Source organism: Paroedura picta, chromosome 6 (assembly GCF_049243985.1).
Source record: "Paroedura picta isolate Pp20150507F chromosome 6, Ppicta_v3.0, whole genome shotgun sequence".
Lineage (NCBI taxonomy): Eukaryota > Metazoa > Chordata > Lepidosauria > Squamata > Gekkonidae > Paroedura > Paroedura picta.
In genome coordinates this window covers 28114548-28132499 of record NC_135374.1, presented here as the reverse complement: position 1 = coordinate 28132499, position 17952 = coordinate 28114548, and the positions used below count along the sequence as shown (strand labels likewise).

Genomic DNA, 17952 nt, shown 5'->3' with positions numbered 1-17952 from the left:
GTTCCTAAAATATTACCAACTGCAGGCCTTATCAGTTTATATATTAATAACATATAAGGTTTCCGGTCATTAACTGGCAATCAGAGGGACCTGGGAGCAGGAATGGGGAGTGCCATATGGCACAGCTGCACTATATCACTTCCAGAGAAAACCTGGAATTGAAATAACACTACTGTACCTTTGGCAATGTATTTATCCTGCTGGTACAGCAGTAGGAAATGGGAAACAGGTACAAAATAAGGGAAAACATCCCAAAGAAGTCTTATCATCCTCAACACAAATAACTGAATGAGATTAGACCTCTAGCATAGTATTTCTTGTATTAATGTTCTATCAGAACGGCTTTCGATTTCTTATGAACATATCTCATAGAAACATTTTAAAGTATATCAAAGCTCAACCATGCATATCAGGTTGGAATGTCAAACAAATGTTTGTTTATTTATTATTTATAGAATCATAGAGTTGGAAGGGGCCATACAGGCCATCTAGTCCAACCCCTGCTCAACGCAAGATCAGCCCAAAGCATCCTAAAGAATCCAAGAAAAATGTGTATCCAACCTTTGCTTGAAGACTGCCAGTGAGGGGGAGCTCACCACCTCCTTAGGCAGCCTATTCCACTGCTGAACTACTCTGACTGTGAAAATTATTTTCTGATATCTAGCCTATATCGCACTTGTAGTTTAAACCCATTACTGCACGTCCTTTCCTCTGCAGCCAACGGAAACAGCATCCTGCCCTCCTCCAAGTGACAACCTTTCAAATACTTAAAGAGGGCTATCATGTCCCCTCTCAACCTCATTTTCTCCAGGCTGAACATTCCCAAGTCCCTCAACCTATCTTCATAGGGCTTGGTCCCTTGGCCCCAGATCATCTTTGTCACTCTCCTCTGTACCCTTTCAATTTTATCTACATCCTTCTTGAAGTGAGGCCTCCAGAACCGCACACAGTACTCCAGGTGTGGTCTGACCAGTACCGTATACAATGGGACTATGACATCTTGTGATTTTGATGTGATGCCCCTGTTGATACAGCCCAAAATGGCATTTGCCTTTTTTACCGCTGCATCGCGCTGCCTGCTCATGTTTAGCTTACAATCCGCAAGTACCCCAAGGTCTTGTTCACACACAGTATTACCTAGAAGCATATCCCCCATCCAATAGGCATGCTTTTCATTTTTCTGACCCAGATGCAGATCTTTACACTTATCTTTATTAAATTGCATCTTGTTCTCATTTGCCCATTTTTCCATTGTGTTCAGATCTCTATCTTCTGGAGTATTTGCCAGTCCTCTCAATTTGGTGTCATCTGCAAACTTGATGAGTAGTCCCTCCACCCCTTCATCTAGATCATTAATAAATATGTTAAAAAGTACCGGGCCGAGCACCAAGCCCCGAGGTACCCCGCTACTCACCTCCCTCCAGTCTGATGAAACACTATTGATAACAACTCTTTGAGTGCGGTTCTCTAACCAGTTCCCTATCCACCTAACTATCTGAAAATCCAGCTTGCAGTCCTTCAATTTATCCATCAGAACATCATGGGGAACCTTATCAAAAGCTTTACTAAAATTTATACATCCATCCATCCATCCTTTGATTTTTACCCTGCCATTCTCGACAATGTCGTCTCATGGCAACTTACAATCTAAAATAAGAATACACAATATAACCTATAAAACCCCAATTAAAACATTAACAGTATCAAACAATATCAAACAGTATAAACTTCTCTAGTACCCCTAACTTAACTCAGCTTTTCCAGCCTGATGGTATAATTCGAGGGCTCTGATCATAACACTCAGCAGAGGGTGCTTGGCGTAAGGCACTTAGCATAGCTCCGTCTTACAGTCCCTCCGGAACCTAGATAGTTCTGTCAGGGCCTGCAGCTCTTCAGTCCTTCTCAAAATTCCAAAAATGTGTTTGTAGGCTCAAGAAAGTTCAAACCTTCTACAACTTTTTTTTTTTTTTTGCATCACAATGCAGCTTACCCCATAGGGCAGGGGTAGTCAAACTGCGGCCCTCCAGATGTCCATGGACTACAATTCCCAGGAGCCCCTGCCAGCGAATGCTGGCAGGGGCTCCTAGGAATTGTAGTCCATGGACATCTGGAGGGCCGCAGTTTGACTACCCCTGCCATAGGGCTTTCAAGGCAAGAGATGTTCAGCAGTAGTTTGCCATTGCCCTCAAAGTCCAAGCCAGGGCTGATCCTGATCTGATGAGAGTGAACTAGCCTGGGCTATTTAGTTCAGGGTGATAACTGTGACATCTCCTCATATTTATAATGCCAGTGTTGCATAAGTGCTTCCCACAGCAAACACATCATGTATGGACATCACACCCAAAGGTACATACAATTTTTAAACTTCTAACTCAAAGTCTGACTATGAGTGCTCAAAAGCACATTTATACAGATGCATGGGACCCCTATTACCTTATGTGGAGATGTCCTATAACCCATCTACAACAAAATGCACCTGATGAAGTAAGCTCTGCCTCATGAAATCTTATGTGAAGATATATTTTTTTAGTCTCCCAGATGCCACTTTACTCCTGTTTTACCGCATTGCCAAGAAAAGGTAGTTAGGTCCAAGGAGCTAGGTACTACACAAATGTCTTCACGCTCAGGGTCACAACCTTCAAAGGAGGAATATAGTGTGAGAGACTACATTTATGTGTATGAATGAAAAATGAGGAGATTGGAAATTAGGACCAATTAAAAAGGCAGAAATGAGTATTTAATATAGTAATAGAATTTGCTTGTATTTTCAAGAATTCAAAAGTGTTTAAAAATTTGTTTGAAACTCAAAATTGCCATAAATCACCATGAAAACCAAATTGAAAGGTATGTCATAGCGGACTGTATCATTTATTTCCTCTATTTACAAAATTTATACCCTTCCTGACTGCTCTTCTCAGGGTCACTAAGGCAGCTAACAGATTTAAAACACACATAATAAAAAAACACATCTTTAAAACCTTTGGAGAGAACACTGCAGTAAACTCATCTCGGTGTAACCACAGTGGCCAGATCTTTTCTGCCCATGAAAGGCCACAGCTGACTAACCAGTCAAAGACAGTAAAAGGAAGTCTTGGCCACAGCTGAAAAACTTTGTTATGTTTGACAGCAGAACATGAAAACATCTTTAGCTTTAGCACAGAACTGGACAACTAAGCTTTCCATATGGAGAAAGTATATGAGAATTCTTGGTTGTGAACAGTCGGAAGATGTTTTAAATGTTGATGCCTCCTCTGCCCCTTATCAGCCTGAACTCACTTCCAGAGAAACAGTGTCAAGATACCTATAAAACAGGTACACCATAGGAATGTTCCAACAGCAGTCAATTCTACTTATTTTCCATTCACCAGTTGTGATACAGAAGGAAATTAATTGATGGATTGTCTGGTGCATGTTCCTGTGTATGTGCAGGAACAGGTTGGCAACTAGTTTCTAATTTCTTGCTGGGGAAATTTTCCTCTGTATCCAGCAAAGATTTCAGGAGGGAAAATCAGGAAGTGACTCCCAGCTGATTATCTGGGTATCAGATTGTCCTGATCTCCAATCCTGACAAAATTGTTGCCTCCCAGATTTGTTGAGATGCAGTAAACTTAGCTGAAGGTGTCAAAAGCCCAGGTGATTTCATTTCTCTCCTCCCCCTCCCCCACAAGCTGTTAGCTTGGGCTGCTGAGAAAAAGAGATAAACAAGCTCTGTCACCTGTTCCTTTTGCAATGCAAAACAACCAGAGAGACTCAGCTGAAGTAGACACACAATATAAACCAGATGACGATGGCAATGCAGACATTTTATAAAATTGCTTCAGTTCTTGACCAGCCTGAAGGGCAAGGAAGAGAAGCAAGCTCTTTCCCCTTTCCCTTTTGCATTTTCGCAGTGTGGCTGTTTTTGCTGAAGGGGATGGTTAAGACAACAGCTCTCAGCTGATCCCCTGATCAGCCCTCAGCTGATCCCCTGATCAGCTGTGAGTCCATTTCTCACCAATAGGCAACTGCAAACTGCTTGATATAATCTGAGCACTAGTTCTGATTGACTCAGTGTCTGATTGTGAAATAAATTCGAATGCGGAACAAGTTTGCCAAGAAATTGACAGCACCCCAATTAGCAACTTTTGAGTTACTCCCAAACAAACACTTTAAGTCCTTCACACTTTATAAAAATCATGCCAATGGAACAATGCCAACATAAAAACTTCACTGATATTCGAAAGCATGAGCAGGCTGTTAAAAAAAAGGAAAGCTAGCTTATTGCTCTCAAGAACACCAAATATGTTGTGTGTGCAATTCTCCTTGAAAGAAACTGTTCACAAGCACTATTGCATACTATATTTTTAAAAGTATAATAGTAGCATCCTGCCAAATTGATGAGTCACCAGAAACAAGTAGCTAAATATCCCCTAAGGGCTACCATGGGGAATACTGCTTATTTTGCCATCAGATGTAAAATGTTCTCTAGTGGTTTAAGGCTTGGCCCAAGAAGCCAAGAATATGCCATCTATTTGTTCCAATGCAGACCTGAATTGCTGAGTTCCTTGACTTCCTGTTGTGTAATATGGAGGCAAACTATTTTAGCTCTCCTCCAAGAGACCTTGTGAGCAGCATTCCAAATCGCAGCACTTTGACTATCTGAACTCCAAAGACATTGAAGGGTTTTGAGCACAAGACAAATCAACTTGGTTGCCAGGGAACGGGGGCACAACAGAACCACTCAGTCAACACCCTGCCACTCAGAAGGTCAACCAGAGAAGTTAACTAAGGCCTCCATTTCTGCCTCACATTTTTCATTAAAGGTGGAAAATATTGGTCCCACCACTTCCTCAAATGATGAAACACGGGTTGCCCAAATCTAGCCAACCAATAATACTGACTCTTGTTGAAGTTCAGATGAGAGTCGGGTCTATTTCAACTCAATGTCAAATTCCATGTAGACAAGACCTCTGATAACTGTTCATGTAAAGTTGGTGCCAGAAAATGCTCAGTAGTATAATGTGGACCCTATGTGGGATGAGACATGAGATGTGACCAGGTGTGAACATCGTCATCCTGAGCTACTGATCAGTGCTACCACTCCTTGAGCATTTCACTTGTCTTCATTTCGCTCTGAAAAGGAGATCATGTTGAGACTGCACTTGAGTGGCAGTTTGCTTGCGTATGGATGTTCCCCTTTCCCATTGGGAAGCTGGAGAACAGGAAATATCCCCATACACTAGGTCAGCATGAACATCTATTAAAAGATCATGCCCTGTCCTGATAGCAACCAGGTCCATTCGTCCAAATTGTCCTTGCATAAATGGAGAGCAAACGTAGACACTACAGATGCATCAGAAGCCTAGATCTGGCATACAGATCCCGCTGTCATTCTGAATGCAGTGGTTTATAATTAGAAAATCTTGGACAAAAAAACCCACTGAGAACATGTAATTATTTTTGCTACTGATATAGGCATTGAGAGAGTGGCTTACACAGACAAAAGGAAGCATAAATCTGTTTTGCTGCACTGTGATGAATAACTGTTGAGAAGTCTTTGATACAAATGAAGAGAAAATGTTGCTTCCTGTTAAAAATAGGTGGCACAAATAGGCCCCATTGGGAAACACAATCCCCCCAATCATTGGCAGTGTCGGTTTGGGGAGGGGCCATGGCTCAGAGGCTTTGCATGCCGCTGGGCTGAATCCCTGGCATGGACAATTAAAAGGATTTGGTAGTAGGTGATGTGAAAGACTTCTCCACCTGGGATCCTGGCGAACGACTGCCAGTCAAGGTAGACATTATTGTCCTTGACAGACTGTCTGACTCAGTAGAAAGCAGCTTCATATGTTTGTGCATCTCATCTGAGTACAGCCTAAACTACTTATTAATTCTGTTCCACTGAGTCAGCCTTCTCAATTCAAGACAAAAAATGGTTTTTATTCTCACAACCTTTCTGCCTTCTAGTTCATAAATGACATGGCTACTGCCCCTGGAATCAGCAAGAAGGCTCTGCTCTAAAGTATCAGACAAACCATTAAACTTTAAAAAAGATATACAATAAACATTGTTTTATTTGGAACAGGAAACCATCCAAAGAAGGTATGGATACTGTTGATGACTATAAGTAAAGGGATTGCCAAAGGAAGATGGGGAGATGGCAGAGAAGCGTAATGCGTAGAGCATGTACCCATGCAACAGCAAGTATTTTCAGGAAGGGAGTCTGAAGAACTGGGCCTAACTGAGGTGACCACAGATGAAGTTCTAGACCTACTGGGCAAATTAAAAACTGATAAATCTTCAGGTCCTGATGGCACAAACACAAGAGTCCTTAAAGAATTCAAATGTGAGCTACTTGATCTACTAACCCGTATATGCAACGTGTCGCTAAATTCAGCCACTGTAGTCCAAAACTGGAGAGTAGCAAAAGTTACACCAATTATTAAAAAGGAATCGTGCGGGGAACCAGTAATTGCATGTCAATCAGCCCAACATCTATTCCAGCCAAATAAGTAAAAAATGTAATCAAAGATAAATTTGTTAGGTTCATAAAGGGAACATCAGTATAGCTTTTGCAAAGGGCAGTCCTGCCTCTTCAACTTTTTAGAGTTATTTGAGAGAGTGAACAAGCGTGTAGACCAGGCATGGTCAAACTGCAGCCCTCGAGATGTCCATGGGGCATCTGGCAGGAGCTCATGGGAATTGTAGTCCATGGACATCTGGAGGGCTGCAGTCTGACTACCCAGGTGTAGACAACTGTGACCTGGTAAACATTATAAACCTGGACCTTCAAAGGCTTCGGATAAGGTAGCTCACCAAAGACTCCTGGGTACACTTCACAGTCATGGAATAAGAATTCTATTTTGATCTTCTGGATCAAAAATGTTTAAATGACAGGAAGCAAAGAGTAGGAAACAATGGACAGTTCTCACAATGGAGGGTAGTAAGTAGATTCAATATTGGGGCCTGTACTATTTAATCAGTAATCAGGAATTAGGGGTGAGTAGAATAGTGGCTAAGTTTGCAGATGATACAAATTATTCAGGATGGTGAAAAACAAGGCTGATTGTGAAGAGCTCTAGAGAAGAAGAGTTGGTTCTTATATGCTGCTTTTCTCTACCCGAAGGAGTCTCAAAGCGGCTTACAGTCACCTTCCCTTTCCTCTCCCAACAACAGACACCTTGTGAAATGGATGAGGCTGAGAGAGCCCTGATATTACTGCTTGGTCAGAACAGCTTTATCAGTGCGGTGGCGAGCCCAAGGTCACCCAGCTGGCTGCAGGTGGGGGAGTGGGGAATCATACCGAGCTAACCAGATTAGAAGAAGAGTTGGTTCTTATATGCCGCTGTTCTCTACCAGAAAGGAGCCTCAAAGCGGCTTGGAATCGCCTTCCCTTCCTCTCCCCACAACAGACACACTGTGAGGTTGGTGAGGCTGAGAGTGCCCGGATATTACTGCTCCATCAGAACAACTTTACCAGTGCTGTGGTGAGCTCAAGGTCACCCAGCTGGTTGCATGTGGAGGAGGAGCAGGGAATCAAATCCAGCTCACCAGACTAGAAGTCCGTGCTCCTAACCACTAGACCAATCTGGTTCCTGCACAAACTGGGCGAGTGGGCAGCAACGTGACAGATGAAATTCTATGCTGGTAAGTATAAAGTGATGCATACTGGGACAAAAAACAAAAACAAGCCCAAACTTTAAATATAGGTTAATGGTGTCTGAAGGTGCTGAGACAGAGAGGGGGAAAGATCTTGAGGTCATAGTGGATAGCTCAATGAATGTGTCAACTGTAGTGAAAAAGGCAAACTCTATGTTTGGGGGATTGAGTGTAAAAAGGCCGATATTGCAATGCTCCTGAGGTGGGGTCTCATTTAGAATACTGTGTACAGTTCCGGTTACCGTATCTCCAAAAGGACATTGCAGAGCGGGAAAAAGTACAGAAGAGGGCTACCAAGATGATTTTGTGGGGGTTGGAGCATCTCCCCTTTGAGGAAAGGCTGAAGAGTGTGGGAAAAGAGATTACTAAGGGGAAGAGGTTTATAAAATTATATAGGGATGGAGAGCATTTACAAAAAGATTTTTTTCCTCCCACTCTCAAGATACTAGAATTTAAGAGCACGCAATGAAACTGATGGGCTATAGGTTCAGGACAGACAAAAGGAAATGCTACTTTACACTGAGTGAATAAAATGTGGAATTTTTTTGCCAGAGGAGGTAGTGATAGCCACATGAATAAGCAGCTTTAAAAGGGGACAGATTCTTGAAGGATGTCTATCATTGGCTACTAGCTGTAGAGGCTGAGAACCTCCACATTCAAAGGCACTAAGCCTCTGAAACCCAAAGGCAAGTAGCAACATCAGAAGAAGGCCTTGTCCTCTATGCCCTGTTATTGGCCGTCCAGAGGAACTGATTGACCACAGTGTGAGACAGGATGTTGGACTAGATGAGCCACTGGTCTCATCCAGCAGGGCTCAAGAGAATAAGCTTATTGCTCTCAAAAGCCCTCCCCCCTTATTGCACTGTATAAGTGCACTTTTATTCCACAGAGACCTCCAATCTTCTCTCAAGGGATATTGTATTTTCCACCACTGCAGGAGCCATATTTTTTAATCTGAGACCATCACTGGTTCCTCATGAGAGGAAGGGAACATCTATTATTGGAGAAGGCTGAAAGCATCGTTTCTGGGACTGGAAAGGTGAGGCAGAAACACATACCTAGCAGCCATCCAAAACTTTCCTTAAGAGAAACCACAGAATTTGCGGCTTCCAAGGCTAACCTCAAAGGACCTGGAACCTCTTTGGTCAGAATCCCAAGCTGTGTCAGAATATTGGATCGAGCAGTGTGAACCCCTATAGCAGAAAAACAAAACAGAAGTCCAAAGGCATTTATTGCAGGATGCATTTCAGTGAGACAGCGCTCAAGCTAGCTCTCTCACAAAAGCCCACGACAGATTAAATGCTGTTATTCTTTATGGTGTCACCAGACTTCTGTTTGTTTTTGTTTCCAAATAAGCCCTGGGAGACCTAAAAACTACTGCCTAATGGTTTACAAATAAACAGAACTGTAGTGAGTTGTGTGCAAGGGAAGGATTCATACTCTGTGTGTAAATTGCCATCAAATCACAGTTGGCGTATGGCAACCCCAAGGGGTTTTCAAGGCAAGAGAGCTTCTGAGATGGTTTGCCATGGCCTGCCTCTGCATAGCAATCATGGGCTTGCCTGTTGGCCTCCCATCCAAACACCAACCAGAGCCAACCCTGCTTAGCTTCTGAGATCTGCTTAGCCTGCACCACGCAGGTCACATTCATATTAAGCCTGGGAAAACTGGCCAAGTTCAAGCAAGGGATACAGTGTACGTCAAAGCTGTGAAAACCTCATGAGAAAAGCGCTAACACCAAGGAGTGCTGCGGAACTAAATCAGCAAAAGGTACCAAACAAAATGCAGTTCAGCCAGTGCAGTTCTGTGCATGACAGTGTTGAATCCCAAAGCCCCCAGCCGACACACTTCTCACTGGGGACCAATCGCAAGATGCAGAGGCCGGAGTAGAAGAATATACCCATACCTTTTCAGGTTACTAAGAATTCTATTGTGACTTGCCAAGTGCACAAGCTCTCTCTCTGTTTTGTATCTGAAGAAGTGTGCATGCACACACAAAAGCTCCCACCTTGAATAAAAGTTTGTTGGTCTTAAAGGCACCGCTGGAGTCAAACTTTGTTCTGCTGCTTCAGGCAAACACAGCAACAAGCCTTAAGCTCTTTCTCTTTCACTAGGAATGTAGTCCTAATAAGAATTACGTCCTAAATCAGCTGACTTCAATGGAGTTAAAGGTAAAGGTATCCCCTGTGCAAGCACCGAGTCATGTCTGACCCTTGGGGTGACGCCCTCTAGCGTTTTCATGGCAGACTCAATACGGGGTGGTTTGCCAGTGCCTTCCCCAGTCATTACCGTTTACCCCCCAGCAAGCTGGGTACTCATTTTACCGACCTCGGAAGGATGGAAGGCTGAGTCAACCTTGAGCCGGAGTTACAAGAGGGTTAACTCTGTTGGGGACTGCATCATAAAGTTGTCAAACTTTCCCCCTCTGTGTCTTGATACTGTATACATACGGCGAGGAAGATGAGCATTAAAATATTTCCATGTAAGTAAAGCTACACCACAACAAACCTGATCCCTGCAGTTCAATAAACTGCTAAGCTTCCCCCCACACAAACAAAAAATCCCTTTTGCCTTGATCCCATCAGGATTAAAAAAAGGGAGGAAAATAGAACTGATGATAATTGTATGGATTCCAGCCCAACCTGCACTTCCATTCTGCCAGTTAGACAGATGCACTCCAATAAGTGTATGGAAACTGGATTTTATCTTTCGGCCACAAACAAATGTATGTTACAAGCAATCGTGATACAACAGGTCTGGGTAACAGTAAAGACGCACATTTCTAACGCCTATTATTAACATCCATGGATTCAGTTAGTTATAAAATAGCCTCTAGGCTTGGCCTTTCCTCTCTCCTTAGGCAAAGAGATTATTGCCTGCCGCCATAGTCACAGAGGGAAGCTAATGTTAGAATCAGTAATTATTTTGGGGATCAACAGGATTATGCAAAAGTAGTTATAGTTACTACATTGTGCTCTTTTCCCCCAGTGTGTATGGTTAAATAGATCTGTAAAATGAAAACCAATCGTAAAGCTAAACACCGCCCACCCCTCAAACTTTTCCCCCAAATCAGAGCTGCCCGCAAGTTACGTATCTTATCTAAATATGTATTTTAGCGTTGCTGTTATTTGGGGGCAAGAAGTTCTACAGCCAACTTTTCAGTCGGAAGAAGCCAAGCACAAGCCGATACCTGGAAATGAAAGGAACTTAACTAAACTGAGGTTGGTTCAAGCCAAGTGACCTAGGCAGCATCAAACAGGAAACATCAGTAATGAAGGGTGCCTTCTGGGACGAATCTTAATGAAATTGTTCAGGAAAACTCCACTTCATTTTTTTTTTCAGAGGACACAACTGCCTGCACCTGGGGAAATGAAACGCTAATCCGGTTTCCCAAAGCTACGACCATCGAAGTAATATTTCTTTTGAAGGTTCTATTCAGGTGCCCTCAAACACACACAAACACGTGCACACATCGAGGCAATTCATTTGGTTCGGAAAAGTTCATCCACGGCCGGGACTTCTAAAAACCAGGGTTTTTTTGGGGGGGGGAGGTGAGTCCACACTCTTCACGCCCGCTGGACAGAACATCCCCCCAACCTTCCTACCTCGGCCTTCTAAAGAGCACAGGGGGGAGCAGCGAGCGCATTCCCAGCCCCTTCCGGAGCTCCTCTGCCTTAAAGGTCACGGGCTCCGGCAAGACTCCCGCCACCCCTCCAGAAGCGCAGCGCAGCGCTCGACATCGGCCTCCTTCCTTGCACCATTCCCCTCCTCTGCAGAGAGCGCCGAAGCGAGCGGGCGCAAAGTAAGCGGGGCGCTCGGGGCGACCTGGCTCGCGCTCTCCGGGACTTTGCAATAACTTGCTCGGGTGCGCCACATCCTCCGAGCAGCGGCCGACACCGGGGCTGGGTCTGCGCCTGCCGCCCTGCGCGCCCCGCCCGCCCCACCCCACCCCACCCCACCCCAGCGCCAAAGTTGGGAGTTCGAATGCCGCGTGGGGAGGACGGCGAGGAGAGCGCCGCGCCCGCTCGCCCGCCCGCCCAGCGCCCACCCGCGGCCGACCGGCCAGGCATCCAGGGAGCCGACCGGCCGGGCTCGCCTTACCTCGCAGGGACAGCAGCGCCGCCAGAGGGGCCACCCAAAGCGCCCAGCCCCAGGAAGCCTTGCAGCCAGTCATGCCGGGCGCCGGGAGGAGCGGTGCGGGCACCTGGGCCGGCGGCGCTTCCGCGGCAGCCCGAGTCCGGCCGGAGCCCCCCGCCCCGCCCCGTCCCGCCCCCCCTCCCCTCCGAGGGGCGCCCGGTGCGCGCTCCGCAGCCCGGCCAAGCGGCGCTCCGAGCCGGGGCGGCTCCCGCTGCAGCAGCGAGCCGCTCGGGCTCCTCCCGCTGCAGCAGCTGCCGCTGTCCCGGGACCGCCCGCTCGCACCGCCCGCTCCCCGGGAGGCTCTGGCGCTCCGGAGCCCCGGCAGCCCGGGCACGCAGGCGGGCTCCCAGCCGGCCCGAGAGCGCAGCCTGGCGGCCCCGCGGCGCTGCGGCAGCGGACGAGCAGCCTGCCTTCGGCCACGGCGCCAGCCGGCCGCGCCTCTCGCTGCCCTGCCGGAGACACGCAGCCAGCCAGCGGGCGGGCGGGCGAGAGGGGGGCGTGTGCGGGGCCCGGCGCGAGGCAGGCCCCCCTCCGGCCACAACTTCCCCCGGACTGCAGGCAGCCTGCAACCCCGACCCCAACTTCCCTCCCCGGCCCAGCCCAGAAGGCGGCTTACAGCAGGGGGAGGCGGAGAGCCCGGCCGGACCCAGGACGCGCCTCCACTGTGCCGCCCTTGGACGCCCGGAGAGGGGCCTTCTCCAATCAGGGCACCATGGGACCCTTTTGAAAAAGTTCTTGGGGTCACGCGAGCAATTCTCTGCCCCGGCCTTCCTTTCCTCTGCGTGTGGGGGTGGGGTGGGGTGGGGTCAAAGCTCACTAAGGGAGCACCCCTTGGGCCTGCGGAAGAGCCTGGCTTCAGTGGCAGCTCCAGTGCAAGGGATCTGGGCTGCTGCCCATCTGGCTAGACAATACTGACCTTGGGAAGACCAGTGAGCTGGTTAAAGCAGCTCCATGGGGTCAAGAGGACCACCAAAGTTTGGACATGAGGCCCCATCGATATGTTCCCTCCAGTGGTTCCATCCTGGGTCTGCCTCAGAATTGTCTTTCAGAATTGATTCACTAGATAGTCAGGCAGAACATGATGTGTGCAGAGCATATACCACTTCTCCTGTAAAGATGCTATGGCTCATCTCTATGGCTATGTGGGGGGGGGGGGACACAGTGGTAGACCCCAATTCCAGGAAGTCCTGGGAGACACAGACAGCTCCCCACTCAGCCATGATGAAGTTCACTCGGTGACCTTGGGCCAATCTCCCTTTCCATCCCACAGCACTGCAGGGCTTCTCAGAATGGAGGAAGGGGGAATCAAGACCTGGAAGAAGGCTGTGATTAAACTGAAGCTGATATTTATTACATTTCTATACCGCCTTCCCCGGATGGATGGATGTTATGCAGAAGTCTGTTGATACAGACTTCTGATGCCAACTCACAAATCAGGATCTCTTGTACATCTTCTCTACTGAAAGGTGCTTGGTCTCTCCAAGAGATTTACCCATCCAGATATTGTACTACATTGCCAAAAAAAAGGAAGTGCCGGTCAATTGTGCTTCCTCTCCCTCTCCTGCACTTCTGGGTAATGCCCAAAGATTCCCTTCATATCCTCCATTTACGGGGTTCAGCTCCTCCTATCATAGGCAGGTCCACAGACTCAAAGTTCTCTTGTCATCACATCTGTCTCCAGCACTAGACGGGTCCTCCATCCCATTAAAAGATCTCTTTTTTTTTTGGCTGATACAGAGCTGGCTGGTATCCTTTTTTCATCACTAGTTTATGGAGCTGTCCAGCTCTTGAAAGTTCTTCTAGTTTCATCTGTTACACAATAGGGATAAAGGGCAAAGTCACAATGGCTTTGCAGTGGTTCTTACCTAGTATCTTCCGGGCTTATCCAAGGTGCTGATTTTGTGCTGCAAAGCCATCAATGGCCTGGACACAGCATACCTTTGTAGGCTGACTCCATCCCTGTAGTTTTCTCTCCCAAGCTATGCAGAAGGCTACGGGCATGCAACATCTGTTCTCTAGGCTCATAATACAAAGTCACACAGAGTTGTGTTCTGGGCAGTCTCTTGCAGCAGCCTTTTAGGATTCATTCGGTCTTGCCAAACACTGAGATGCACAAGGAAGCTTCTGGAAGCGTGCTGGGCCATGGCTCCGCTGAGACGATGCAGACGCTACAACTGTGGAACAATATTTACCCATACCTTCAGGGGAAGGGCTCGCCCCATCATCATCATCATTTTATTTTTATATCCTGCCCTTCCCTAGTTGGCTCAGGACAGGCAAAATCAGAGCTTAAAAACATTCAATTATAAATGTAGGAAATAATAAAACTGTGGTGTGGTGATTAAGAGCAGCAGCCTCTATTCTGGAGAACCAGGATTGATTCCCCACTCCTCCACATGCAACCAGCTGGGTGGCCTTGGGCCAGTCACAGTTCTGTTCTCCCAAGCAGTTTCTCTCAGAGCTCTCTCAGCCCTATCCACCTCACAGGGTGCCTGCTGTGGGAAGAGGAAGAGAAAGGCATTTGTAAGCTGCTTTGAGACTCCTTCGGGTAGTGAAAAGCAGGGTATAAAGACCAACTCTTCTCCTTAACAACCAATCACATTCAGTTTAAATTATTATAATTGTATGATATTAAAAGACACCTCCTTGTCATAATTAAAGTCTTATTGGGGGGCTTATAATTATTGTTATTATTTAGACTTATTACCCATCACTCCCAGAACCGGCTCCCGGAACATAGTGTTTGAACAGATTTTCTTTTGGATGGTTGTTTCTCAGGGAGGGAGCATCTTGGTGCTGATTTCCTGACCTCAACCATAGGCCTGGGAGAACAGCTCCATTTTGTAGACCCTCTAGAATTGGATCTCCCCAGGAAGAATGTCCCAGCAAGCTGGGGCCAGGGTCAAGAAAAACCCTGGCCCTGGTTGATGCCAGTTTTACCTCTTTGAGGCCAGAGACCCTGAGCAGATTTTGATCTGCTCAGCTGCCACAATGTTTGCAAACTATGCAGCTTGAAACTACCTTTTCAGGATGGTGAAAACTTGAGGATGTTGGGTACACTACTCACCCATCACAAGAAGATACCAGTTTTTACTGTGTGCCACCCTGCAATCTTGCCTGTAGTCCCAGATGCCACTGTTGGCTGTTGCATTGATTCTGCACACTGTACAAACCATCCTGTTGTAAGACTTGCCTGTTTGGGCTAGCTTTAGGAGATCAAATGTCAACCAGCAGAGGAATGAGTGTGAGGATCAGTAGCATCTTGGACCCTGTCTTGGAGCTTTATTTCTCAAATATCAGTAAACTGCACCAGCATTTGGGGAGGAGATTATAACCAAGAGTCCACTAGCACCATAGAGATGGACATTTCTGTCAACTGAAGGTTTTCTAAGCCAGAGCTCAGTATCAGAGGCATCAAGTAACCTTCCAAAATAGCTAAATTTCTACTAAGGCACTCAAGGAAGAGAAAAAGGGTGGGGGTGGGGGAGAAGTTACAGGGAGAAGCCACTATAAAACAGGAACCAATCAGAGTAATCAATCCATTCTGAGTTGGTGTGTTTGTGAACCAATCCAAACTGTTGACAGACAAGTAAGGTAGGATTAATGTACAATCCAATTAAGGGGAATACAATGTGAGACGTTAAGCAGATTCAACAGGGCAGTAAATAGACAACATAAAAGTACAGCTGAATTAATTAATTAATGGCTGTAAATTGTAGGTCATGCTGGGATTAGCACCAATGGTAAATAAGGAGAACAAAGTCCTGATTCAAGCCTAGGAGGGAAGAGAGAATTTGGGTAATGCAAGGTCTCTTTATTTGCCAGGTTTTTTTTTAATGTTATGCAGTCTGCAGGCACCTTTTAAGGGAAGGGGTTATCTGAGCTGTCATCTTGCCTGTTTTAAACTGTGATTTGTAAAGGGCCTTAAGCCATGGTGAAAGGGGACATATAATAAAGGGTTAAGCGTCTGAAGACTTCTAATTAGGCAGTTCAGGTTGTACTGCAGTGGCTGGGTTCAATCTGTTCCTTCCCCTCAGTAAGGAATCTTCTACAGCCCAACAGAAGGAAACCAGGGGGCACAACTCCATCAATTTGAATAAAGAACTAAAGAAAAAACTATAGGTACAGGATAGCAGTATTCATAACAAGTTCCAAGGTAGGCAAGCAGCTCCTACCACAAACTGATAATTAGAGTGACATTACATTGTCTTTGTATGCTTGGTGATAGGGTCAAATATCTGAAGTGTGGTCTGTGTGGCAATTAGTTCAAGAGGAAACATCTTGTTGGGGGTACCACAGCTGTAGAAAGCCCTGAGAATGGAGATCTGCTTGATTTAGCCACAGTTGCCCACTTAGTAAGCAATGAAAACCACAGTGCGATCCTAAACAGAGTTACCTCTCTGAAACCCATTGGTTTCAGTGGGCTTAAAAAGGTGTAAGCCTGCTCAGGGTTGCACTGTAGAACATTCCTGAAGGGTTTTTGAGAGCAGTACAATTTGACTAGTATGTATTGTTGCTTTCTTCTTCTCAAGCCCTTCTCCTGCAGCTCTGTTTTTTAGATGAATATTTTAGTAGGTTACATTTTCTTTGTTTTTTTGTCTAACATTGTGTATCCTACTTTTCCAAATCTGTTTAAAGTGGCTAACAATATGCATAGAATACAGTAAGCCAAATAAGTATAAAAAACATAAGCCATACTAAAACACCCACAGATACAACCATAATTCAACAAATTAGTTATAGTCCAAACATACCCAAAAAGCCATTCAGAAAAAGCACAGCTTTGAAAGTCTTCAGAATGACAAAACTGGGTTTCCTCCAGTAACTGTTCCAAAATGTCAGGCTACCTTGATAATAAAAAGTCCTCACCAAAGAAAACTAAAGTTGTTGGTGAAATTACGACTGTACGTTTGTCTGCTGATCTAAACTGCTGAGCAGGAACATATATAGAAAGACAATTTTAATAAAGGGTATTGGTCCAGGGCTTGAAATATGAGAATCGCACCTTGATTTGAGCCTGGAACAACACCAGCAACTGGTAAAGCTGTTTTAAGACGAGATAAATGTGTTAATAGCATGATACACCTATTAAGAGCTGGGCTTCCATGTTCTGCACCTCCTGAAGTGTCTGAGATATCCATGTAGAGCCCTATATAGAATGCAATAATCTAACTGAAAGGTCAGTTTAGTACAAGTGGGGAACTTACAAGACTTTCTTGAGGTATCTCATTTTCCTTTCTCCCACTTTTCCTTCCCTGAGAGCCCCCACAGCATCTTCCCTTTACCTTCCCTGAAAGCCCTCGCAGCCTCCTTACCACCTATCAGCCAAACTACCTTTATGTCCATCCCATCTTCAATTTTGCCTACTTCTCTACCCCTGGCAGCCTCTCCCTGGGGAAAAGTCAGGCAGGAGATCAGTTGTGTAGTAGAATTGTGGGGAGCATCTCACATTCCCCTTCATATATTTCCTTGCACTGTTTCTTCTTTTCTTCCCCCTGGCAGCACCCATATCCTCAGCTTTCTATGCTCTTTTTTTCCACCCTCAAAGCCAATCTATCTTTTACATGCCTCCCATTTTTAGCTATATTTATTATTTATTTAAAGGTATCCCCTGTGCAAGCACTGAGTCATGTCTGACCCTTGGGGTGACGCCCTCTAGCGTTTTCATGGCAGACTCAATATGGGGTGGTTTGCCAGTGGCTTCCCCAGTCATTACCCTTTACCCCCCAGCAAGCTGGGTACTCATTTTACCGACCTCGGAAGGATGGAAGGCTGAGTCAACCTTGAGCCGGCTGCTGGGATTGAACTCCTAGCCTCATGGGCAAAGCTTTCAAACGGCTGCCTTACCACTCTGCGTCACAAGAGGCGCTTTAATTATTTATTTACTTCACCTATATCTCACCTTTCTTCACACTGCCATTCATCATTCTCTTCTTTTCCATTTTATCCCACCAACAACTTTAGGAGACAGGTTAGGCTGAAAATATATGACTGGCTAAAGGTTACCCAGTGAACATCCACAGCAGAGAAGGGCTATAAACTGGGGTCTCCTAAAACCTTGTCTGAAATTCTTACCAATAACATCACACTAACTTTCATTGCATGGCTTCCATTGAACAGTACCAAGTAGATAAATTTGGGTGAGTTATGTAATTCAGGTGGTAGCAAGTCACCTGG

General features: G+C 45.8%; 1 protein-coding gene across 1 annotated transcript in view; it reads right to left on the bottom strand.

The window, feature by feature from the left end:
• Nucleotides 1-12099, bottom strand: part of IGSF11 (immunoglobulin superfamily member 11) — a 202201-nt gene extending 190102 nt beyond the window's left edge. Inside the window, exon 1 of the mRNA XM_077341927.1 lies at nucleotides 11740-12099. Within this exon, the coding sequence (XP_077198042.1) occupies nucleotides 11740-11812 (73 nt within the window). The 5' untranslated portion in view covers nucleotides 11813-12099. The remainder of the gene's footprint in view (nucleotides 1-11739) is intronic.
• Between the last annotated feature and the right edge of the window lie 5853 nt (nucleotides 12100-17952).